At 38.6% G+C, this 26,009-nt stretch overlaps 1 protein-coding gene across 47 annotated transcripts in view; it reads left to right on the plus strand.

Annotated features, from left to right (window-relative positions):
- NCOR1 (nuclear receptor corepressor 1) overlaps nucleotides 1–26,009 on the plus strand; it is a 191,217-nt gene that overhangs the window by 131,680 nt on the left and 33,528 nt on the right. For 37 of the 47 annotated variants that reach the window (XM_074018641.1, XM_074018645.1, XM_074018652.1 and 34 more), the window contains 14 exons: nucleotides 1,047–1,220; nucleotides 1,953–2,113; nucleotides 7,808–7,928; nucleotides 8,026–8,127; nucleotides 8,470–8,570; nucleotides 13,026–13,194; nucleotides 14,827–14,967; nucleotides 16,121–16,204; nucleotides 16,681–16,937; nucleotides 17,834–18,194; nucleotides 20,173–20,400; nucleotides 22,628–22,837; nucleotides 23,320–23,469; nucleotides 24,155–24,280. In XM_074018641.1, the coding sequence (XP_073874742.1) occupies nucleotides 1,047–1,220; nucleotides 1,953–2,113; nucleotides 7,808–7,928; nucleotides 8,026–8,127; nucleotides 8,470–8,570; nucleotides 13,026–13,194; nucleotides 14,827–14,967; nucleotides 16,121–16,204; nucleotides 16,681–16,937; nucleotides 17,834–18,194; nucleotides 20,173–20,400; nucleotides 22,628–22,837; nucleotides 23,320–23,469; nucleotides 24,155–24,280 (2,385 nt within the window). The remainder of the gene's footprint in view (nucleotides 1–1,046; nucleotides 1,221–1,952; nucleotides 2,114–7,807; nucleotides 7,929–8,025; nucleotides 8,128–8,469; nucleotides 8,571–13,025; nucleotides 13,195–14,826; nucleotides 14,968–16,120; nucleotides 16,205–16,680; nucleotides 16,938–17,833; nucleotides 18,195–20,172; nucleotides 20,401–22,627; nucleotides 22,838–23,319; nucleotides 23,470–24,154; nucleotides 24,281–26,009) is intronic. The other 10 variants (XM_005582985.5, XM_074018660.1, XM_074018664.1 and 7 more) reach the window with 1 other exon arrangement.

Below are 26,009 nucleotides of genomic sequence, written 5' to 3' on the forward strand. Positions count from 1 at the left end.
GTAATCAGGTTTATTTATATAAACCCATATATATGAAAGAGATGGTTTTCTTACCAATATGACACATCTAGGAATAATTTTTAACAAGCAATGTATGGACCTATCTGACAAAAACAAGATTTCTCAACTAGAAAACTCATTATTATAAAATGTCAAGTCTTCTGTATTTATTCATAAATTTAATACAAGTCTGATGAAAATTCCAGTTGTTTGGGAACATTTTAAATTTAGATTTACCAGGAAAGATAAATGGATACAACTAGGTAGTGAAAATAATAAATAAAATGTGTGGGAATTTATTCTGACAGACATTAAAATGCTACAGATCTAAGGGTTACAAATGAGTTTTACTTTGTGCTTTTTGGATTTTCAAAAATTACAGATGTTAATTTCATTTTAAAAATAAACTATATATTTTAAACTCTTAATATGACTGCATTTCTGGCATGCCCTTTAAAATGTTTAAAGTTTCTTTATGCTTTATGTGGAGGTAACTTACATGATAAATAATTTTAATTAGTATTATTGTAGTTATATTCATGGTTTTGATAAGCTTATATAGGATTTTTGGATTAGTTTGATCTGCATCTTTTGAAAGCCTTCTTCCATTTCTTAATTAAATTTATTTCTGTGCATATTATCATGGAGTGAGCTTCAACAGGCTAATTATAAGAGTTGTAAAATCCTCGCAAAGCTAATAACCTCCAGTCAGGCCAGATTTGAATTAACAGAATTGCTTGATAATCTGATATTTCCCTGTTGTGATTTTATTGCATGTGAAAACACTTGATTCTCCTTAAGAGGAAAGAGAAGTTCTTGGTCCTTTAAAGGGAAAACTCGTAAATGAGTATTTGAGGATACACAGAAGATTTAGAGTTAGAGGATTTCTTAACTTCTCTGTGGGTGGATTTTGCCCCCAGGAATTTTAGACTTTAATGTTAGTAATATAGTTGGATCTGCCCCTGGATGGTGTGGGCTTGGTCCTTTCACACTTACTATTTTAATTTGGGGTTCTTCCCTTATTTTGATAACTTTAACTTTCATAGGAAAATCAGTCGCCTATATGCCTTATGCTGAGGTCAAACGTGCTCTAGAACAGGAAGCACAGATGCACAATACTGCAGCAAGGTCAGCCTCACCGTGTAGGCTTTCTCCAAGAGAAGTCAGTAAAGCCGCTCCACAGCCTGATATGAGTGCAGCCCGCTATAGTGTCCCGCCAGGTAAATATCACTCCTCTGTGCAGTGGCTGCTGGCCATCCACCCACACATGTTCCACGTGGGTGGTTTAATCTCGTGAATGAACTGCTCTTCCAGGACATGTCCTTGCTGTTTCAAAATGACTTTGTTTCTCTGCATTCCATCATCAATTGTATTTAGCTGAGTTCACTGGGCCACTGGGAAATTTGTGTTCACACATTTATACTGTGACATTGACTGGCTCTTCCTTTAAGAAGAGTACATGAATTTGTAAAATTCTTGAGATCTCCCCATCCCCAAAATTCAAGTGTTCTGTGAGAGCCGGAATCAGTAAATGTTTCTCAAAATGTGCAAGATGCGAAAAGGATGTATAACTGGTTGTCAGTCATGTGTGTGCATTCTATGAAGTAGTGTTATCAGCTGTTCTTAAGAAGTACCCTAAGAGTGGTGGCGAGAGATAAATATTTGAAGACTGATGTTTGCTCTGCTAAGCAGAAGTAGTTTGAAATGAGCATCAGCTTGGAAGCTCTGGTTTGAAAGGGAGTTGAACATTTCAACCCCACAAATAGTATTTGTGACTTAAATATGTATACAGGCTTACGTGAATGAGAAATTTTAAATAGAAATGTTCATTGTTGGTTTCATGTTGCATTTTTTAATTTGTGATTTAAAAATTCAGGAATGACTGAGAGAGGTAACCTGTTGTAAACTAGGAAATGGACTATTTTTAAATCATTTTTCTTTCCTTTTAAAAGTCCTTCAGCCTGCTCCACATCAAGTGATAACTAATCTCCCTGAAGGCGTTCGGCTTCCAACAACTCGACCAACCAGGCCACCGCCCCCTCTCATCCCGTCATCCAAAACCACAGTGGCTTCAGAAAAACCATCTTTTATAATGGGAGGCTCCATCTCACAGGTGAAACGACTTCTCTTTACAGTAGATTTCTTGTTGAATATGCCTTTGTTAAAACTTGTCCCTCCTTCTTGCACTGATTTGTCAGAGTACTAATAAATAATAATCTGTCTGAATATGAAATTTCAAGAGATAATGACCAGAAAATGCAGCAGTCACTATACTTTTGCCACAAATCAGAACTTTCAGTGAGTGATGTACTCAGATTGAGTAGTCATGGCATACCACCCATTTAATTACACTTGGCACTTGGCATACCACCTAGTTTAATTTACATCACTTTAAACTTACCAAGTTTTAAACTTAGTTTCAAACAGTAGAATATTTGTTCACTAATCTATGATAAAGACTCTAAATATTAAATTGTAGGTGGTTAGTATTATAATTTATTCTGACTTTGGCCACTAAATCTTCTTCCTGGTTCATTAGTTTTTAAAAAGTTGAGATATGGTCTGGTCTTAACAGTTCCATCAGTTTTGATTAACATGGATATCAGTGGTCACACCCCTGTCAACTTATTGAACACTTCTTCACTTCAGAAAGTTTTCTCATGTTCCTTCCCAGCCCATCTCCCCTCCCACTTCCTGAAGCAACCACTATTCGACTTTCTATTGTTGTAGATTAGTTTTGCCTTTTCTAGAACTTCCTGTGAATGGAATCAAACATGGTGTACTCTTTTGCATCTGTCTTCTTTAACTCAGCATAATGGTTTTAGGGAATTCGTCCAGGGTTTTATGTAATCAGTAGTTTTTTCCTTTTTATTGCTGAGTAATACCAGTTTGTTTATCCAGTCTCCTGTTGATGAAAACCTGAGCTGTTTCCAGTTTTTGGCAGCTATGAATAAAGCTGGGCATTCTTGTAATGGGTTCTTTGTGGACATATGTTTTTATTTTTCTTGTACAATTACCTGGCAGTGGAATTACTAGGTTTATGTATGTTTTATACTTTTCCAGAGCGGTTCTACAGTTTTATGCTGCCACTAGCAATGTACGAGACATGATTGCTTCATTTGATGTTGTCAAGTCTTGGTCATTTTAGTCATACTTGGTGTGTAATAATATCTTATTGTGGTTGTATTTCACATTTCCCTGACAACAAACAGTGTTGGGCACTTTTCATGTGCTTATTGGCCATTTGTACACCTTTGAAGTGACTATTTAAGTCTGATTATCTCTTTCTACTGAGTCTTTTTGATACTGTGTTTTAGGTCTTTATTATGGTTGAAAGTTCTCTGTTAGATGTATGTATTACAAATATTTTCTCTGTTTTTTTGTCTATTTTCTTACTGGTATTTTGATGAGCAGAAGTTGCAAATTTTTATGTCGTCTAAATATATATACACACTTTTTTCTCCTATGATTAATTTTATTTTGCTAAGAAATCTTTGCTTGCTCCAAGGTTGTGAGATATTTGCCTGTTTTTTTCTTCTGAAAGCTTTATAATTTTGGCTTTTATATTGAGGCCCATGACCAGAATCAAATTAATTTTTGTGTATAGTATGAGGTCAGGATTAACATTCATCTTTATGTAAATTTCTAGTAGAAAATAGCACCAATTGAAAAGTCTTTTACTCCTTTGATCGCTTTAGTTCCTTTGTTAGAAATCGTTTGACAGTATATATGGTTCTGTTTCTGCATTGTCTCCATGCTGTTCCATGGATGTACTTTTTCATCCTTTTGTCAGTACCACAGTCTTGATTACTATAGCTTTATTGTAAGTACTGAAATCATGTAGTATAAGTCTTTGGTGTTTTTGTTTTTCAAGATTGTTTTGGCTATTTGGTGCCTTTTGCATTTTCATATAAATTATATAATCAGCTTAACAATTTCTGTCTCCCACACTTTTTTTGGTTCCCAAGTTTTATTCAAGGACTCATACAAAAAATTCCAGGTAAATGAGTTTTAATCCTCATCTTCCTTCTCTTCTTTGTCCTGATTAATTTGGAAGTAACATAATCCGAAATTCTCTTTGCTGTTAGCAGCTATGCACACCAATCACATAGCTTACTCTTCAGATATTTTTTGGTGAGCTATTTCAAATACCCTTTGGAAAAAGGCACCTCAGAAGTTACGGTGCTTGTATTCTTGCTCCTTTCAATAGTTACTACCCCTCCACCAAGATTCCCGGCTTTTCCATTCACTTTAATTCTGTCTTGGAGAAACTGCTAACATTTGGCAGCAACATCTGTGGGGTAGGTTCAGTCAAGGGTGAACTTCAGAACCTGCTCTTTTTTTTTTTTTTTTTTTTGCCCCCACTTTTTCATGGGCACCTGGCAGCAGCAGAGGCTGAAACAATCTGTCAGTCTACTTAAAGAAAAAAAATTTCTCTTTTCCTTCTTCTCCTTCTCCTCCTTCTCCTTCTCTTTCTCTTCTTCCTCCTCCTCCTCCTCCCTTTCCTTTTCTTTCCTTTCCTTTCCTTTCCTTTCCTTTCCTTTCCTTTCCTTTCCTTTCCTTTCCTTTCCTTTCCTTTCCTGTCCTGTCCTGTCCTGTCCTGTCCTGTCCTGTCCTGTCCTGTCCTGTCCTGTCCTGTCCTTTCCCCACTTCATTTATTTTATTTGCAGGAGGAGTAGAAATATGTTTTAAGGGAGAGTTTTATTTTTCCCCCTAAACATGAATCTTGTAAGTAAAACCAACTTAACTCTAGAAATGTAGCAAAGTAAGGGGAAAGTAGCACAAACCACCCAAGAGGCAAAGGTTGTGGGGAAGAGGCGGGTGCAGTGGGCATATAACATATGCGTAAATGCTTTATGATTCACCTGCTCAGCACTGTCTCCCCAGAAGGCAAGCACAGGGACCCATTTTAAGAAGATGTTGCCACCCAAACATCTGAGAATGCTTCAAATCATAGTTTACGGTTTAAAAGACCAAACAAAACAAAACAAAACAAAACCAGAAACCACCCATCTGCTGGGATTTTTGTTGGAATTGTATTAAATCTATAGATCAATTTGGGGTAGAAATGGATATCTGAACATCGAATCTTCTAATCCATGAACTTGTATATCTTTTCATTTATCTGTATCTCTCAGCAGTGCTTTAAAGTTTTCACTTTAGAGATTTGTACATGTTTTGTTTGATTTATATTTGGCTGATTCCTTTAAATTTTTTTTTAATTTTTTAAAAATTTTTTAACAAAGTCTTGCTCTGCAGTGGTGTGATCATAGCTCACTGTAGCCTCCAACTCCTGGGCTCAAGCGATCCTCCCACCTCAGCCTTCCGAGTAGTTAGGATTTTTTTTTTTTTTTCTGAGACAGAGTCTTGCTCTGTTGCTCAGGCTGGAGTGCAGTGACGCGATCTCGGCTCACTGCAACCCTTGCCTCCCAGGTTCAAGCGATCCTCCAGCCTCAGCCTCCCAAGTAGCTGAGACTACAGTCATGTGCCACCCTGTCCAGCTAATTTTTTTGTATTTTTAGTAGAGACGGGGTTTCACCATGTTGGCCAGGATGGTCTTGATACAGGAATGCTAAATAGAGAATTGGTAAACATGGACATGCATTTCTTGTTGCTTATCTTAGAAGGAAGGCATTCAGTATTTCACTGTTAGGCAAAATGTTAAGTTTTTCATGGATGTCTTTCATCATATTGAAGATGTTTCCTTCCATTCTTAGTTTGTTGAGACCCACCTTCACCCCTAGTTCTTATATTTTTTTAGCTCCAGAATTTCTATTTTGTTCTTTTTAATGATTTCTTTCTCTTTGTTGGTATTCTCTATCTGGTGAAATATCATTCTTGTACTTTCTTTTTTTTTTTCTTTTTCTATCTCCTGGAGTAATTCTGTTGCTCAGGCTGGAGTGCAGTGGCATGATCTTAGCTCACTGCAGGGTCAGTCTCCCAGGCCCAAACAATCTTGCCTTAGCATCCTGAGTAGCTGGAACTACAGGCATGCACCACTGTGCCTTGGCTTTTAATTTTTTTTTAATTTTTTTTGTAGAGACAGAGTCTTAATATATTGTTAAGGCTGTTCTCAGACTCTTGGCCTCAAGTGATCCTCCTGCTGGGTTTCCCAAAGTGTAAGGATTCAAGAAGGCAGGCCACTGCACCTGGCCTCCTTTAATTTAGACATGGTTCATTTTAGTTCTTGGAATATATTTATAATAGCTGATTTAAAGTCTTACTTTAGTTTCTGTTCCCTGATCTGTTTTGTATGTATAGCTCACATTTTCATGTTTCTTTGCATATCTTATAATTTTGGGTCAAAAACTGGACATTATATATAATGTAGCAACTCTGGAACTTGAATCCCCCCGGGCCCCCCCAACTTTTCTTTTCAGGGCTTGTTGTTTCTGTTTCTTTTGGCTGTTATTATTTGCTTAGTGACTTTTCTTAACTAATTCTATAAAGTCTGTATTGTTATGTGTGGCCACTGAGGTCTGATGAACTTAGTGATCAGCTAATGATTAGACAGATTCCCTTAAATGTCTAAAATCAGTAAAATCAGTCTTTGCTGAGGGGTGCTCTTTGTGTGTTGGGCACTTGATAGCTTTGCCTTAGTCTTTACTTCCTGGCCTGCAGAGCCTTAAGGACAGCCTGAGATGAGAGCATGGTGTCTTCCCATGTCTTTCCTTGGCATATCCATAGCCTTGCACATGCATGTAGCATTCTAGGTTCTAGGGAATATGTTGGAGCTTTTCAGACCCCCATGGACATCTCATTCCCTGGCTTTTCCTTTTAAGTGTTTTGGTTAGCCTGTTGTTTACCCTGGCTGTGATCTACTGTCTCAGGCAGTGGAGAAGTTAATCAGTTGCCTCTGATTGTTTTTGACAAGCCTGCACCTCCTCTCCCACTCCAGTCAGGTCAAATAAAGACACCTTTGTGAATGGAGTCTCCCAGAGAACCAGCAGACAAGTCAGACAATGACAGTTATCTGGGAATTAGGCTTGTAAGGAGCTCCAGCCTTGCTCTTTCCCTTCTAGAGGGTGCCAGGCAGCTGGTTTGCACTATGATTGTGGGCTTTTGGTTTTCAACACTACCATAGAGCTTAATCAGGAGAATGAGAATGGAACAGGTTAAAATGCCACAAAGCCCATTGTTTTTACCTAGATTCAGCTTTTTTTTTTTTTTTTCTTTTTTAAATAAATATTTCCAGATTTCTACAAGCCTTTGGTTAATTTCCAGGGTTCTTTAAAAGTCGATTCTTACATTGCTTGAGACTGGGAGGTGGAGGTTGCAGTGAGCTGAGATCGCTCCACTGCACTCCAGCCTGGGTGATAGAGCAAACCTCTATCTCAAAAAAAAAAAAAAAAAAAAAGAAAAAAAGAAAAGGTTGATTCTTAAAACATTTCCAGGTTTTCTTGTTGCTTTTATGGAAGAGAGTTTTTGGAAGTCCTTATTACTTTGCTGTATTTGCTGATACCACTCTCCATAGCATTTTTAGTAGGAGTGAATATTAATAATAGTAGCTTACATTTTTATTGCAACGTATTAGTGCTTTATTTATGTAATTTATTAATAGTAAATACGATCTACATGTAATGTATGGTAATTTTAGGAGACATATCCTACTCCCCTTAAAATTTTTTTAAATTTAAGCAATCTACGATGAAGATTATCTTGCTTTACAAAAACTATTCTTAGTTTTGGGTAGAAGGGGTATAACTTTTTTTTTAAAACCGAAATGGGAATGCTGACTTTGTGAAATTGACCTTGTGAAAAAACAATGTTTGTTTAATCTTTAAATTATTATTTTTTTTTTTTTTAGGGAACACCAGGCACTTATTTGACTTCTCATAATCAGGCTTCCTACACTCAAGAAACACCCAAGCCCTCAGTGGGATCTATCTCTCTTGGACTGCCACGGCAACAGGAATCTGCCAAATCAGGTCAGTGAGTTAATACAGTCATAATGCATCTACGTTTGTAGCATCAGAGCCAGTAATTTAGTACTGGGTTGCTTCATGTTTCTCTGCCTTTCCACAGCTACTTTGCCCTACATCAAGCAGGAAGAATTTTCTCCCCGAAGCCAAAACTCACAACCTGAGGGTCTATTGGTCAGGGCCCAACATGAAGGTGTAGTCAGAGGTAAAATATGCTGTTTGGCAGAAATATTAAACTTTTGTTCCCAGTAAATTTATTAAAGTAAGTTATTAGTATATTTTAATGATGGGCTTTTTTAACTATAGTCTTTACATTCTAAATTTGTTTTCTTTCCATGTAAAAGTCATTTTAAAACTTTGAAGTTCCATGTTTCAGCAGTTCTTTAGTGTTATTTTGGAAGTACATTTTAATAAAACAAACATGATGGGTTTTGTGCTGCTTTTTTCTTTTCTTCTTAGTTGAGTTCTATCCAAGTAGGGGCTGTTTTTTTGTGTTTTGGGGCAGGGTCCGGGGGTGTAATTTGCTAATAACTTTGTTTGTATTCAGGTACCGCAGGAGCCATACAAGAAGGAAGTATAACTCGGGGAACTCCAACCAGCAAAATTTCAGTGGAGAGCATTCCATCCCTACGGGGCTCTATCACTCAGGTTAGTTATGATCATCTCTGATATACTCAACAAAAGCTCAGGAAAAAATGATAAATAATTCTTAGCACTTTGGCTACTTTGTGACTTAAATTCATTTTTCTGCATTATGGGACAGGGTCTCAATGGTAGTAAAACCTAGATGTACAGACTGTCTGCACAGAGATGTTAATGTGATCATTTTGACTGGAAGCTATATTATGTATACTTTGGTTCATTTGAAAAGGTCACTTATTTGCAAATTGGAAGAAGAAATATGTTCTAATTGATGCAGCTCTTATTGTCTTCCTGGAAAAGCTTTTACCATGTGTTTAGCCTAGATAGAAATTGAGAAGAAAACCATTACAAATTATTTGCTGACTTTTGCCCCTGTGGAGAGGTAGTTCTAGAATCTCAGTATGTGAGCTGCCTTGTTAGAATCTAATGCTAAACCAGGAAATGTGGATGGCATTAACAAAGGCACCAAAAATCTTCCAGTTTTGGGCTAAATAAATCACTAGTTTTGATTAATACAGTTTCTCTCAGTTAGTTGTTAATTTTAACTTGATGTTTAAAAAGTTCTTAGCCTCATTATGTATACGCATAAGAGGGAAAATTCTGTGTTGGGAAATCATTGTAAACAGAAACCTGTGCCTTGCATTTTCTAAAGTGTTCATTCATTGTCACGAGTTTTTTCTTTGTCTAGTTCCTGTTCTATAGGACAGTTGTTCTCAGAGTATGATTCCCCACACCAGTAGCATCAGAATCACCTAGAAAATTGCTACACATAAATTCTCAGGGCTTACCCCAGATTTACTGAAACCCAACCCTCGTTGGTGGGGGCTGGCAATCTGTGTTTTCCCAAGCCCTTCACTGATTCGGCTAGGGCTTTGCTGGCCAAGTGTGGTTTGTGCACCAGAGCATTGGCATCACTGGGAAGCTTGCTAGAATAATGCAGAAATGTCAGTCCCCACTCTAGATCATGTGAATTAAAATCACCATTTTAATGAGGTTCACAGGTGATTTCTTTCTGAAATGTAGTTTACATGCTACTTCCTTGAGTGGATAAGTTAAAAACAGAAGAAAAGAAAGTTACATACTGACTCCTAAAATCTCTCTTTTTAGGCCGGGCGCGGTGGCTCACGCCTGTAATCCCAGCACTTTGGGAGGCCAAGGCGAGTGGATCATGAGGTCAGGAGTTTGAGACCAGCCTGACCAATATGGTGAAACCCCATCTCTACTAAAAATACAAAAATTAGGCGGGCCTAGTGGTGTGCGCCTGTAATCCCAGCTATTCAGGAGGCTGAGGCAGGAGAATCGTTTGAACCTGGGAGGCGGTGGTTGTAGTGAGCCAAGATTGTGCCACCTCACTCCAGCCTGGGTGGCAGAGCAAGACTCCATCTCAAAAAAGTCTCCTTTTATATTTGGTCAGTGTGTTTCTGTTTTTACAGCAAGCTAATACTTTAATATGGACAGAGAAAAGTAAATGGGCCTATATGTTTTATTCTTTCTCTTCACTCTGGTATCCAAACTATGGGAAGAAAGACAGTATGAACTGGGCCAAAGGGGACTAAATTTTATCTGTTTGTTTTACAGTCTGTTTGTGCATTTGAGATGAGTACTTCTGAAGTGGGTGTTAAGGATTTCTAGATATTTACTAATGAGTTCACTTAATGACTAGACAAGTAAATGTATGTCTTTTATCGCTTTTCTTAAGCATATGGTATCAGATTGTGCTCTCTAGGGTTTTAGCAGTACTCATCGTGGTGACCCTAAATGTGTGAGTAAACTCAGTCTAGGCCTCTAACTCCTATTTTACGGCAAGCTGTTCTCTCTTACAAAATGCTCTACGTATTAGGTTCTATGAACAATTTTCCTTGAAGGAAGGGCTCGCTGCTTAAAGGAATGGTAAAAAGAATCATGGTCATTGGCAACCCAGAGGAGGACTGATGATGGTGAAAATGTAGATAACCTGCCCTAAACTGAATCAGTGTCACAACACGGAGGCATCCAACGGCCTAACAACCTAGTAGTCAGTTTCATATTTGAAAGTTATTTTTCCCTCATATCACAATTTGAGAAACCCTCATATCACAATTTGAGAGAAAGTTGTAGTACTCTAAATTTAAAACTTACTTTATCATCTTATTTTTATTAGAAAATTTATATTAGGTTGGTGCGAAGATGCGATTTCAGACTGTGAATTTTAAATCATTACAACTAGGCTCAAACACATCTTTATTTATCAAAATAGGAACCATTACAATCCACACATTTTTGCCAATGAGAAATAATCTTGTTTATTCTTGTAACATAAAAATACATGCTTCGAGATTCGACAAACTCTTGGAAAGCTCGCTCCTTCCTTCCTTCCTTCCTTCCTCCCTTCCTCCCTTCCTCCCTTCCTCCCTTCCTCCCTCCCTCCCTCCCTCCCTCCCTCCCTCCCTCCCTCCCTTCCTCCCTCTTGCTCTGTTGCCCAGGCTGGAGTATGGAGTGCCGTGGTGCCATCTCAGCTCACTACAGCCTCTGCCTCCAGGGTTCAAGTGATTCTCCTGCCTCAGCCACCCAAGTAGCTGGAATTAACAGGCGTGCACAACCATGCCTGGCTAATTTTTGTATTTTTAGTAGAGATGGTTTTTGCCATGTTGGCCAGGCTAGTCTTGAACTCCTGGCTTCAGGTAATCCGCCCGTCTCGGCCTCCCAAAGTGCTGGGATTACAGGCCTAAGCCCCACACCCAGCCATGGAAAGCATTCTGCTGGTTGTGGAAGAATTTTCCCTGCATAAAGTAGTCGAGATGCTTGAATAAGTGGTAGAGAGAGAGGTCAGGTGAAAATATGGCAGATGAGGCAAAACTTCGTAGCCCAATTCATTCAATTTTTGAAGCATTGGTTGTGTGACACAGGTGTTGTTGTGGAGAATTGGGCTATTTCTATTGACAGGTGCTGGCAGCAGGCATTGCAGTTTTCAGTGCATCTCATTCATTTGCTGAGCATACTTGTCAGATGTAATGGTATTGTGGGGATTCAGAAAGCTGTAGTGGCTCAGACTGGACGCAGACTGCTTCTTTTTGGTGCAAGTTTGGCTTTGGGAAGTGTTTTGGAGCTTCTTCTCAGTCCAGCCACTGAGGTGGTTGTCGCCAGTTTTTGTATAAAATCTACTGTTCTTTTTTTCTTTTTTCTTTTTTTTGAGACAGAGTCTCACTCTGTCATCCAGGCTGGAGTGCAGTGGCGCGATCTTGGCTCACTGCAAGCTCCACCTCCCGGGTTCACGCCATTCTCCTGCCTCAGCCTCCCGAGTGGCTGGGACTATAGGCGCCCGCTACCACGCCCGGCTAATTTTTTGCATTTTTAGTAGAGACGGGGTTTCACCATGTTAGCCAGGATGGTCTCGATCTCCTGACCTCATGATCCGCCCACCTCGGCCTCCCAAAGTGCTGGGATTACAGGCATGAGCCCCCGTGCCCGGCTTAAAATCTACTTTTCATCGGATGTCATGATCCGATTGAGAAATGGTTTGTTGTTGCCTAGAATAGGAGAAAACACTTCAAAAAGACAGTTTTTAAAATTTTCGCTTAGCTCACGAGGCACCCACTTACTGGGCTTTTTCATTTTTCCAATTTGCTTCAAAAGCCGAACAACCATAGAATGGTTGGTGTTAAGTTCTTTGGCAACTTCTCATGTAGTCGTAAGAGGATCAGCTTCAGTGATTGCTCTCAATTGGTTGTTGTCAACTTCTGATGGCCGAGTAATATGCTCCTCATCTTCAAGGCTCTTTTTCCCTTTGCAAAACTTCTTGAACCACCACTGCACTGTATGCTTGTTAACAGTTCCTGGGCCAAATGCGTTGTTGATGTTATGAATTGTCTCCGCTGCTTTACGACCCATTTTGAACTTGAATAAGAAAATCACTTGAATTTGCTTTTTGTCTAACATCATTTTCATCGTCTAAAATAAATATAAAATAAACAGCAAGTAATAAGTCATTAACAAAAAAACAAAGTGACAAATGCACATTAAAATGATATGTAGCATAACTACATTCAAACGAAAAAAGAACATAACCACATTTATTTAAGAATGTATTCTAGTATCAAGCGGCAAATTTCAACAATGCAAAAACTGCAATTACATTTGCAGCAACCTAATAAAAGCTGTTTCATTTACTTGATTTTAGTCCTTAAGAGAAACTTCTGAGAGTTAAGTCCTGTAATAGAGTCCTCACATGAAGGTGGGAGCAAAGTTGATTCACCTAATATACCTGTCATAATTTTAAGTGTTACGTAGCTGAGTTGAAGGATGAAGGTACAGGATGTCTTCATGCCGATAAAAATTCAATGTGTAATTTCCTTTCATGTACGTGTGCTTTCTTCTTTGAAGCAATAGATTAGCCTGACTCTGTGATAGGGTAAATTTTCTGAACACCTTGTGTTTTCCCTAAACTCGAGTTACTCCTTGATTTGATGCTTGATTTGATGGCAGGGCACTCCAGCTCTGCCCCAGACTGGCATACCAACAGAGGCTTTGGTGAAGGGGTCCATTTCTAGAATGCCCATTGAAGACAGCAGTCCTGAGAAAGGCAGAGAGGAAGCTGCATCCAAAGGCCATGTTATTTATGAAGGCAAAAGTGGACATATCTTGTCATATGATAGTAAGTATTGTATGTATGTACCAAAACCAGTATTACAATATGTACTAAAAACATAGGCTTGGGTTTTCCCACATTTCTGCTATCTGGAAGTCAGTTTATCTTTGCTGAGCCTATGTTTTCTCTCAGTAAAAGGGGTTAGTAATACTTGTCTCATGAGAATTTTGTGAATATCAGCTCAGTCAATGAAAAGTAATTAAAAACGCAGAGCTCATATTAAATGTCCCATAGGTGGTAGCTAAGATTATCGACTGTGGTCAGTTTAGCTTAGGTAAAGAGCCTTTGTTGAACTTTAATAGAATACTTTTCTTTTGAAGAGATTCATGTTTTATGAATTAAGAATTAGAGGGTAGATAATACTCTGATAATCTTGATAAGAATATTAAATACTCTTTAATAAAACTATTTTAATGTCTGTGTACATTTTTTAGATGTATTCTTAAGTTATATTTTCTCAGTAGTAGTATTTTATAAGACTGACTCAAATGTGATAGAAATATTAGCCAAAGTTTTGACTGAGTTTGAGTTCTTATTTGCACCTGACTCTGTGACCTTGGAGTAGTCATTAGCTATGCATTTTTTCTTCCAATACAAAGAAATAAAGTATGTGTGTACATAGTGCCAAATGCTGCAAAATGCTTGATAACATTCTTATTTCCCTCTGCTTTACATGTCTGGCATATTTTGATTAACATTTTGTTTTTGGGGTTAAGAAATTAATAATTAATGTACGTTGTCCAAACCAGAAGTCTACACACCTCTGTTTCTTTCCACATCCACCAAATCACTAAGCCATTTCTGTTCATTTTCCTAAAGTGTCTAGAATCCATCCATTACTCTGTATTCACCACTCTTACCATCATCTTTAACTCAGCAGCCACCTAACTCATCTCCCTACCTTCAGTCTCACCCATATTCAAAGTGTGTGCCACATCACTCCTTGATTGATTTTTCCATCACCCTTGAGATAACTACAAGCCCCTACCTTAGCTTTATCACCCTTCCAGGAGCTGCTTCCAGCTTAACTCTTCAGATTTTTCCTTTCTCACTTCTATGTTTACCTCCCCTACACTCTTCCTCCCAACTCCACTCTACACATTAGCCAGTTACCAAGCTTACGTTCTTTTAATGTACCATTCTGTGTCTCACCTTGGGGTCTTTGTGTTCACTGTTCATTCTGCCCGTACGTTCTCCTCCTATTACCTTTGACTTGAACAACTCTTACTCATCCTTCATTCTCAGCTTACACATTGCTTCCTCTAAGCTGGCTTATCTGAACCTGGAGGTGTTAGGTTTCTCTCCTAGCATTTTCATAGCACATTATACTTCTCCTTTCATAGCTTATTGCACAACATAATCTGTACCTACCACTGTTGGGTATGTTTCATGCAGAAAGGGATTTAATTTGTTAATCTTATCTGCAAGCCTAGCTTATGCCTAGCACACAGTAGGCATCAATAAACGTATTTGAATGAATGAAAATATTTTTATGAATCATCCACACAGATTTTATTGTAGGTTAAGACGAGTTTTTATATTATTATTTTTAAAAGAAAGACTATGAAATTAACCTATTTACTGTACATTGTATACCATGTGCTCTGTCTGAGCAAGTCTTATTTGTGTATTCTGTAGATATTAAGAATGCCCGAGAAGGGACTAGGAGTCCAAGAACAGCTCATGAAATCAGTTTAAAGAGAAGCTATGAATCAGTGGAAGGAAATATAAAGCAAGGGATGTCAATGAGGGAGTCTCCTGTATCAGCACCGCTGGAGGGTAAAGCACTGTTTTCAGAATGTTATTTTGATACATGTAATTTTATATAGTAAGTTTGCATTGTTGAATTAAGTTGTATGCAGTTTTTATCATTTCCACCTGAAATGTATATTTATATTAACTTTATATCTATATACATAAAGTGGCACATAACAATGGAAGGAGGTAAAAATTAAGCATAATTGGTCATAGGTTACTATTAGAATGTTCATATTTGAATGCTCTTACAATTTCCAGATTATTCCTGTTTCAGCTAAGTGAGTTAAAAAAGGTAAAATTTGTTATGAGAACTTCTTTTTGAATTGTGAGACGGATAAAGTGGTGTAATGGGTAAAGACATGAATTTAAATTTCAGTTTCACCCTTCCCTGGTGAATTCCTCTGAGCCTGTTTCTTCCTCTGTAAATTAAGGGATCGTACCTAACACTGTGTGAGGGTTGGAGGCAGGCATCTGAACTGGTGCTGCTCATGTGATATGCCTTCAGTACACGATCAGTAGGATTTTGTTTTGTTAATGGCCCACTTTGTTTAAATGTTAACCTGCCTCAACCAATTTTAAGCTAGATGAAATACTAAAAGCAGGGTAAGTCCTGTGTAATTCTCTAAGAGCTGTATTTTTCTCTGTTAAAAAAACACACAGACACACTTTCACTGTAAATGTGTGTGGTTATTTCTAACCCTTGATTTATATTTATCAGCAACAATAATGTGAAACTTCTTAGGAGGTTATTTACAACTCTTTCGTTTCAGTTTGCATGTTGCATTTAATACATTTTCCCTATTTTTATGGTATCCGTATTTCCCGTTTTCCCTTTATCGCAAGTATATTTCAAAACTAAGCAATGGTTTCCAATCCTATATCTTCTTTCTTCTTGATAAAGAAGTGTTGGGATTTTAGATTTAACTTTGAAGGTATCTTTCCTTTTTAACCTTTCATTTAGATGCCTTTGGTGGCCATTTTTTATTTAGGAAAATATTTACAAAGGACTGTGTGATGTCTTATTAGCTACTTCTGGATAGTTCACAAACTTAAATTGACATTCCTTCCTTCATAGAGCATTTATCAAAAACATATACTTTAAGAACAGCATTCAGTATATGTGAGTTGACATATATGTTATGTTGAATAATTGATTGCTTTCTTGTTTTGGAAGGGCTGATATGCCGAGCATTACCCAGGGGGAGTCCTCATTCTGACCTCAAAGAAAGGACTGTATTGTCTGGCTCCATAATGCAGGGTAAACTTTCTGCTTGTTTTGCATTTTTATTTATAATTGCCTTCCTGGCAAAATAGTTTGACATTAATTTACAGTGTATTTCTGCTTTTCAAGATATTTTCCCTTTTGAAGTATTAAAGTCTTGGTTATTACTTTTCTGCCTCTAAGCTACATAATTTATTGGAAGATGATAGTTGCTTAGTCTTTTAATATAGAGATATCTTTATTATGCAAGAACCATTCTGTGACTATTATGAATGATGCATTAATATTATATCTCGAGCAACCCTAAAGAAATGATTGATGAATACTGATTAGAGGATCTACTGTAAATAGAAAATTAATTAGAAACTACAAGATGTCAAGGCATTATTTTAAATTATGTTAAAATATGTGTAACAAAATTTACCATTTTAACCATTTTTAAATGCACAGTTCCGTGGCATTGTTGTGCAACCATCAGCTTTATTTTAATGTTTCCTGAACTCTTTTTCAAGGGACACCAAGGGCAACAACTGAAAGCTTTGAAGATGGCCTGAAATATCCCAAACAAATTAAAAGGGAAAGTCCTCCCATACGAGCGTTTGAGGGCGCCATTACCAAAGGAAAACCATACGATGGCATCACCACCATCAAAGAAATGGGGCGCTCCATTCATGAGATTCCAAGGCAAGATATTTTAACTCAGGAAAGTCGGAAAACTCCAGAAGTGGTCCAGAGCACAAGGCCGATAATTGAGGGTTCCATTTCCCAGGTAACTAAGTTTTGGCTCTTTTTGTCAGTAACTGATATTTATGGAACATTTTAAAAAGTGTGACTTAATAATTATAAGTGGTTCTTACGATGTCAGACCTCCTGGAAGTAAACGTGAAAGTTTTCTGTACCTTTTTTTTTTTTTTTTTTTTTTTTTTGGCTCTGTGGACCAGGCTGGAGTGCAGTGGTATGATCACAGCTCACTATAGCCTTAACCTCCTGGGCTCAAGCAGTCCTCCCACCTCAGCCTTCCAAGTACCTAGGACTACAGGCATGTACCACCACACCCAGAATTTTTGTATTTTTGTAGAGACAGGGCTTTGCCATGTTGCCAAGGCTGGTCTTGAACTCCTGAGCTCAAGTGATCTGCCCACCTCAGCATCTCAAAGTGTGGGATCACAGGTGTGAGCCACTGCACTTGGCCTTTGTGTAATGGCACTATCTCGGCTCACTGCAACCTCTCCTTCCTGGGTTCAAGCGATTCTCCTGCCCCAGCCTCCTGGGTTGCTGAGATTATAGGTGCCCGCCACCACGCCCGGCTAATTTTGTATTTTTAGTAGAGATGGGGTTTCTCCATGTTGGTCAGGCTGGTCTCGAACTCCCGACCTCAGGTGATATGCCCGCTTCAGCCTCCCAAAGTGCTGGGATTATAGGTGTGAGCCATGGCGCCTGGCCTTGCGTACTTCTTATCATCAAGTTTTCTTGTGTCCATAGCATGGAGTGTGGAATGTGGGAAAGTATGCAGCTTGGGATCAGTGGGGTTGTGATTGAGATGTCCAGCAGACAAAAAAAAGGTCACCACAGTGAACTGTAACTGCCATGGGCCAGACGTAGACCTGAGATAGAAAAGTAGCCAGATGACTTTGCCACCTGTAATGTTTGTTTCTTTCCCTTTAGGGCACACCAATAAAGTTTGACAACAACTCAGGTCAATCTGCCATCAAACACAATGTCAAATCCTTAATCACGGGGCCTAGCAAACTATCCCGTGGAATGCCTCCGCTGGAAATTGTGCCAGAGAACATAAAAGTGGTAGAACGGGGAAAATATGAGGATGTGAAAGCAGGCGAACCCGTGCGTTCCCGGCACACGTCAGTGGTAAGCTCTGGCCCCTCCGTTCTTAGGTCCACACTGCATGAAGCTCCCAAAGCACAACTGAGCCCTGGGATTTACGATGACACCAGTGCACGGAGGACCCCTGTGAGTTATCAAAACACCATGTCCAGAGGCTCACCCATGATGAACAGAACTTCTGATGGTATGTTACTTTTGTTGCTTGGTCTGATCCTTTTTATTGCATTAAAAAAACAAAACAAAACAAAAAAACCTTTGTCAAGTAGTAAATATCAAATTGTTAGCTTTAGAGTATCCCAAGATCTGCAGGTCATGCTTGATTCTAGGAGTGTGGAAGGCTACTAATTTAAAAGTAGGCATAATTTAAGTAAAATACCTAATATTTAAATCAAGTGCAGATTACGGCACAGTCCAGAAATGCTGTAGAGTAAGTATATTTTTAGAGTGGATTTTCAGCCAATTGCATAAGGTTTTCTGGAAGTCAGTTTTCACATTGTTCCTTCAGTGGCAGTGTGGTGTGAAAGCTGAAAGTAGCCTCTGGAACAAGACTGCGTAAGCTTGAATTAACATTCTTACTGCATAAACTCAGATGAGTTACTTAGCTTTTTTGTAGCTTAGTTTCCTGATCTGTAAAATCATAATGTAACATTAAGACCTACCTCTCTGGATTATTATGAAGATCAAATAAGGTAGTACATGTAAAGAACTTAGAAGGGTGCTGAGTATTTACAAAGGGCTCGATAAATGTGAATTAAACTGTTGGTGTTACTGTCGTTATCATTGTTATCACTATAACCCCATGCTGCTGGCAGCTACATCAGTTGAGAAGTGATTTTTACCAAGTGGTCCCTGAATCAACCTGAGGCCCTTAAAAATGCATCCACCTACCATTTTTTATTATAATACAAATTTATTGGTGGCTCACATGCTACATCCTGGGCTGGGCACTGCGAGCTGTAGAAGAGTGTTTTGGCGGATGTGAGAGGCGTAGCACAGAGTGAGGAGAAGGGGAAGTCCTTGTTAGGGATAAGGGGGTGAGTCCAAATGCTTGTAGCTTTAGTTCTTACGGAGAATTGCCCTGCAGAGGGAAGGGCACTACATGTTTGAGCACAATGGGACTTGGAAGGGGATGTGACAAACCAGTGTGATTTCTTTCTTTGGGCAGGCAGATTTGTTTGTGGTAAAGTTTATAGTATCAAAATATTAGTATTTAGATGTAATGGTTACACAACCATCATGCATTGTACTTAATGCCACTGTGAATTGTACCCTTTAAAATGGCTAAAATTGTAAATTTTATGTTATGTATATTTCACCACGTTAAAAAAATTGAGGGTGGCTGGGTGCGGTGGCTCACACCTGTAATCCCAGCACTTTGGGAGGCCATGGTAAAACCCCGTCTTTACTAGAAATACAAAAAAAATTAGCCTGGCATGGTGGCGTGCTCCTGTAGTCCCAGTTACTCGGGAGGCTGAGGCAGGAGAATTGCTTGAACCCAGGAGGTAGAGACTGCAGTGAGCCGAGATCACGCCACTGCACTACAGCCTGGGCGACAGAGCGAGACTCCATCTCAAAAAAAAAAAAAAAAAAATTGAGGGTGATGGCTAGTAAGTGTTCGAATATATAGTTATTGGTGGGACAGTCTGAACACTCTGAATAACATAATTTAAAAGAGGAGAGGCTGGAGTAGGGAGGAAATAGATGTTGGTGAAGTAATGAGAAAGTCATTGTGGAAGAACAGAGCAAGGAAAAAATTAGTGAAATTTGTGATTAATGAGTAGTAAGGAAGTTGCATAACACAGGCAATGAGAAAACAAGTTTACTACATGTGGGGACAAAAGAATTTAGAATGTTAAAGTCATACAAAAAACAATCATTCATAATGAGATTTAAAGAAGAGTATTGAATTTTATTTTTAATGTTACATAAGGTGGTAAAATACTGGTGCTGTGATCCAAAAGGTGACAGTACTCTCCAAATCTCAAGTTTCTACTAGTTGTTTCCATTTTCATATTTTGCAATATTGAATGTTAAATGTTGAAGGGAAAGAGAAGATCCAAATACATGAATATAGTCTGTATTTGAATGGTTGAGAAATGGACAAATATTATTATACTTTGCAAGTTTCTTAAGAACTTGTGGCATTGGCTCTTTTTTTCCAGTTACAATTTCTTCTAACAAGTCTACCAATCATGAAAGGAAATCGACACTGACCCCTACGCAGAGGGAAAGTATCCCAGCGAAGTCTCCAGTGCCTGGGGTGGACCCTGTCGTGAGCCACAGTCCGTTTGATCCCCATCACAGAGGCAGCGCTGCAGGAGAGGTTTATCGGAGCCACCTGCCCACGCACTTGGATCCAGCCATGCCTTTTCACAGGGCTTTGGATCCTGGTAAACATGAAATATAGTGATAATTTATGGCAAATAAATATGCCACCTGTATGCCTTTTCAGCTTTCTGTTGTTGTATAATACAGTACAATTGCAAGTACCATTAATGTACAGCTCAGTGAATTTTCACAAACTAAATTCCCCCATGTTACCAGCACCCAGATCAAGAAATAAAATCTTATCAGCACCCAGTAAAGAACTAAAAATAATAGTATATGAAAAGCTCTCTTATGGCACTTGGTGAAGCTAATTGAAAATGTGGGTTAATGTGAATAATTATTTTTAAATGACAGGGGCATACCTTAAACGTGTTAACTTACAGCATAGATGTTCATTTACCAGTACTCTGATCTAAGGCCAAGGCTTTTTCAATAACGATTGATTAAAGCTCACTGTCTTACATAAAAGAAATTCACATTTCCAGGTGTTTCTTTTTTTAAGTAAAGCTAGAATTTCCAAGTAAAGACACTTCCAAGCAATCTAAATACAGAATCCTTCTAGATTTTTTTCCAGCCTTTTAAAGTTGTCTGGTCCACACCTGATTCAACTTCTGTATCAAGTCTTTCCAAAGCTATTAACTTAGTTTTCAGAGAAACCACTCTTCATTCTTCTTTGATTTACAAATTATGTCATTAAGGTCCATAATTCTAGTAACAAGTACAGCTGGAAGAAACTTTAGAATACCACTGACGTTGGTAGACAGAATCTGATAGGTGCAGACATGTGCAGGTTTCTAGAGAGCAGTCTGTGCTGGGCAGAGGGCACTGTGTTTTACATAGGGAGGGGAGGGGAGCAGTCCCATTGGTTGGTACAGAGAGGCTCGGCTGGGCTGTTATAATCTGCAGGACCAGCGGCTGCACCTTGTCCTCCCAGGGTGCAGTCCTTGCTCTTCCTTGCCGCTATTGGCTGAGCCCAGTCACACATGTGTTTTCTGCTCAGACCTCTTCTCTGGCCTAAACTCTTTGCTTTGCTTATTACTTATATCCTTCAGGTGCAAATTAGAACACAGAATACTTGTGCCTCACTTTGGTCCTTAGGGAAGAATTTTTCATTATCAGTATGCTAAATTTTAAAAGTAAGAATTCTAAGGGTTATTTACATTTCATAATAGCAAAGTACCTGTGGGAAATGTTTTATCTAAAAGCTGTGTAAGTGTCATCAAAGTATGTGTCATTTGACAACACTGTTTCAGAGGAGCCCAATACCTATTACTTAGGGCACTGTGTCCCAGATTGTGTCAGCTGACAGACTTACCTAGCTTCTAGATGAAGGGGAAGCAAATATTCCAGAAAACATGTTATTTGTTTTTCTAGGGAGAACATATACATATAAAATAGGTCACTCCGGTTCTCAGACAAAATGGAATGTTTCTAGTTTCTATTTAGTGTTTATCATAGTCTTCATTTTGTAATGGTTTCATTTGCTTGTTTTTGAGCCTGAGCTGGATTATAATGTTTCGAGGAGAGAGACATTATCTTCTACTTTTTACCACACCTTACGCCTTCCTCATGTCATGTGTCTTGTGTCATTCTGTCACCTAGGGGTTGCGAAAAACTACAGCTTTTTAGCCAAATCCTGTTGCCTCTTGTGTTTGTAAATAAAGTTTTATTAGGACACAGCCACACCATTTATTCTTTTTTCCTGTAGCTCTTTTTGTGCTACAGTGTCAGAGTTGAGTAGCTGTGACAGATACGAAAAGGCCCACAAAGCCTAAAATATATTTACCATTTGGCCCTTTATGTCAAACGTTTGCCAGTCTGCTCCAAACATATGGGCTAATTAAATGCTTATAGTCTATAATCATTTTCACCCCCTGGAGAGTAAAGTTACTGATTGCCATAAAGTGTTTTCGTATACATTTCTGTTGGTTGTATTGGAGGATCAGTACTGTAAAAACAATTCTGTTTTCAAACAACTCTAGCAGATGGCAGGTAAAAATATAATAAAGTTACATGTCAAAGATTGAAAGTAAAAGTACTTGAGTAGTTTTTAGCTACTGTTATCCTTCCCCTTTTTCCATTACTTCTCAGACATTAGAATGAATTAGAAGTGATACTGCTAATATATCAAGGTCTAAAATAAATCCACCTTAATCCTTATAACTAAGTAAAAGTTCCATGTGCACTAGCTCAGCACATGATTTTTCTCTACTCTTTTGTAGATGGTGTTTAGCAAATGCATTTCAGCCAGGACAAAACTCAGTGCCTTTCTTTCATTCTCTCAATCAGCAGCGGCTGCTTACCTGTTTCAGAGACAGCTTTCACCAACTCCAGGTTACCCAAGTCAGTATCAGCTTTACGCAATGGAGAACACAAGACAGACAATCTTAAATGATTACATTACCTCACAACAGATGCAAGTGAACTTGCGTCCAGATGTGGCCAGAGGACTCTCCCCAAGAGAGCAGCCACTGGGTCTCCCATACCCAGCAACGAGAGGTGTGTGTCTTTGCATTTCAGAATTCATAGAATATTTATGTTTACCCAGTGTTTCTTAGGTACTCGATAAATACTTGTTGAATGAATGATGGGAAGAAAGAAAGAAAAGAACACTGTATCCTTCTTCCCATAGACTTTTTAGCCCCGAGACATACATTGAGAGAAGGTGTTTTGGTGAATACTGAAATTTTGGTTTAGTTAAACCAAATCCTTGTGCTGAGTATTTGTAACCATGTTTTACAAATTTCTCTGTCTCTTTAATCTCCCCATACTTTGAGGTTACTAATATGAAGTAGAGTCTTTAATATCCTTCTTGAGAGTTAAAGAATGTTTTAAAAAGTAATGATGATAGTAAACATTTTTATTTATTATTATATACAAATTATCCTTGATTCACAGAGATAGACAAAATCCAAAAGTCATGTATGGTTCTGTACCTTTAGAATAACACTTAACATAAATTGTATTTGTCTTTTGGATAGGAATCATTGACCTGACCAATATGCCTCCAACAATTTTAGTGCCTCATCCAGGGGGAACAAGCACTCCTCCCATGGACAGAATCACTTATATTCCTGGTACGCAGATTACTTTCCCTCCCAGGCCATACAACTCTGCTTCCATGTCTCCAGGTAAGATTCTACAGTCACACACCTCTCTGATAGAACCATTGTGTTTATGTTTTTACAACATAGCCTTTTAAGGTATTTAGGGCAATTTTCCTTTCTTTGGTTTCTTGTTTTTCTTTTAACATTTAATAGTAGTTCTTATGTGCCAACTGTCACTAGATACCTTAGAAATGCCTTAAAAGCTTATGTTATGCTTCAGTTCTTATCCAGGACTCTTAATAAAACAAACTCCTTTTTCTGTTTTCTTGTCTTGTCTTTTTTTTGTTTGTTTTGGAGACAGAGTCTGGCTCCGTTGCCCAGGCTGGAGCGCAGTGGTGTGATCTCAGCTCACTGCAACCTCCATCTCCCGGGTTCAAGAGATTCTCATGCCTCAGCCTCTGGAGTAGCTGGGATTACAGGTGTGCGCCACCACACCTGGCTAATTTTTTGTGTGTTTTTAGTAGAGACAGGGTCTCACTATGTTGCCCAGGCTGGTCTCAAACTCCTGGCCTCCGGTGATCCACCTGCCTTGGCCTCCTGAAGTACTGGGATTATAGGTGTGAGCCACTGCACCTGGCCAAAAGAAGCTTCTTATATCCTAAATTTGAAGCTTTGTGAAAAATTTTCAGTCACTTGGAATTTCAGAATTGTTTGATATACTCAGTCAGTTGATATTTTTATCTTTAAGCTGCAGGTTTATGTTTTACAGGACACCCAACACACCTTGCAGCTGCTGCAAGCGCCGAGAGAGAACGGGAACGGGAGCGGGAGCGGGAGAAGGAGCGGGAGCGGGAACGGATTGCTGCAGCTTCCTCCGACCTCTACCTGCGGCCAGGTCAGTGAAAGGCACTGCTCTTCCATTCTCTGGACACATCTTAGCAGTCTTGTACTCTGTGTTTAATGCTGCACACAAAAATGTTTGATGCAAACAAAAATTCTAAGACATCGTTTTTACAGGCCCCAATTGAAAAACAGGTGAAAGTGCTGTAACAGCTGAGATGGTGGAAACATGGATTTTACACGGAAAAATGTTTTCATGATGAAGCTATCATTTTTATTTGGTGCAAACAGTGGACTGCGGGGGCCTGAAGATATTGGTCACAGAGCTTTCAAGGCTGAAAGAACAGCCCTAGCAAAATCTCCTGGATATGAAGGTGTTTTTGAGCTTGAGTTTAGAGGAGGAATGGAAAATACAGTTAGCAGCTTGTGTAGCATCTTGAATTACAATGAAATGTTGTGTCCAGGAGGCAGGTGACATGATCAGAGGTACATTTACATACGAGTGGAATAGGTGGATTAAAACCCTGAAGGGTGGGTATGGCTGGTTCCAGAAGGCCAGTGAGACTGTCAATAGTTCATATGCATCCTAATGGTGGCCTGGAATACTTTACACTGGGAATGGCCAGAAAAGAACTGCTGGGAAGAATATCACTGTAGACTCAAAGGGACTTAACTAGATATGGGGAGTGAGAAAGAGACGAGGAACAAGATTAGTCTGCAATAAAGATAGAGCATGATGAGTGAAAGCAAAGATGTAATGATTTTAGACATCCAGGTTGAATATCCCAAATGCTTGGAACCAGGATTTTTTCGGATTTTGGAATATTGGCATTATGCCAGTTGGACATTGCTAATCCAAAAATAATGAAATTTGAAGTGCTCCAGTGACTGTTTACTTTGAGTGTCATGTCAGCTAAAAAGTTTTGGATATTGGAGCATTTCTGACTTGGATTTGGGATGCCCAGCCTCTCATGTGTTCATGGGGAATCTTTTTTATCCATGGTATACTTGCTCTTTTCAGTTCTTTTACTTAAATCATTGACCATGTGTGTATTGTCAGATACTCTGATCTGGTACTCAGAAGAAAAGACAGAGCTTGGAGATACTGATTTAGGAGTCACCTGCAAGAGCTGAAGCTCTGGCTTGAATGAGATTTCCAAGGGGCAAGAGTGTGAAAAGAAGTGTAGGTCAGTCTTTAGATATTACCAGGAGAGTCGATCTAGGTCGGGGCAAAAGGAAGCAGAAACGTGTCAGAGAGTTAGGTACAGAACCAAAGGGCACAGTGGCAGAAGGTTGTCACATTGATACTGCCATAGGAAACAAACCTTTGAAATCAATATGAATGGCAATATATGGAAGGAGCCCAAAAGATAGTCATCATATTTGATCCAGTAATATTTCTGAGGAGTTAAATAATTCAGTGGTTACAAAGCTCAAACACATTTAGCTATAACTGTGTCACCCAGAAGATCTTGTATAATCTATGTAAAGTAAGATTATCTATATACCTTTATCTGTGTACAATAAAAATCACTAAGAATTTGACTATAGGAAGTGCTTTAATGAATTGTAAGGCAGAACAGTAATGTTGATTCCATGTTAATTGCATAAAACATGGAAAATTGTTTAAGAAACCCTCATACAAATAATACATAACTTTGGTAGAGACTAGATTTTTAAAATGTTTGTGATCCTACTGATGAACAAAATTTATATTTAAGGCACAAAGATACCATTTCTCTGCATCAGACATGTAAGAAAGTCGATAAATATTGTGTTGGAGT

This window comes from Macaca fascicularis, chromosome 16 (assembly GCF_037993035.2).
Source record: "Macaca fascicularis isolate 582-1 chromosome 16, T2T-MFA8v1.1".
Taxonomy (NCBI): Eukaryota; Metazoa; Chordata; class Mammalia; order Primates; family Cercopithecidae; genus Macaca; species Macaca fascicularis.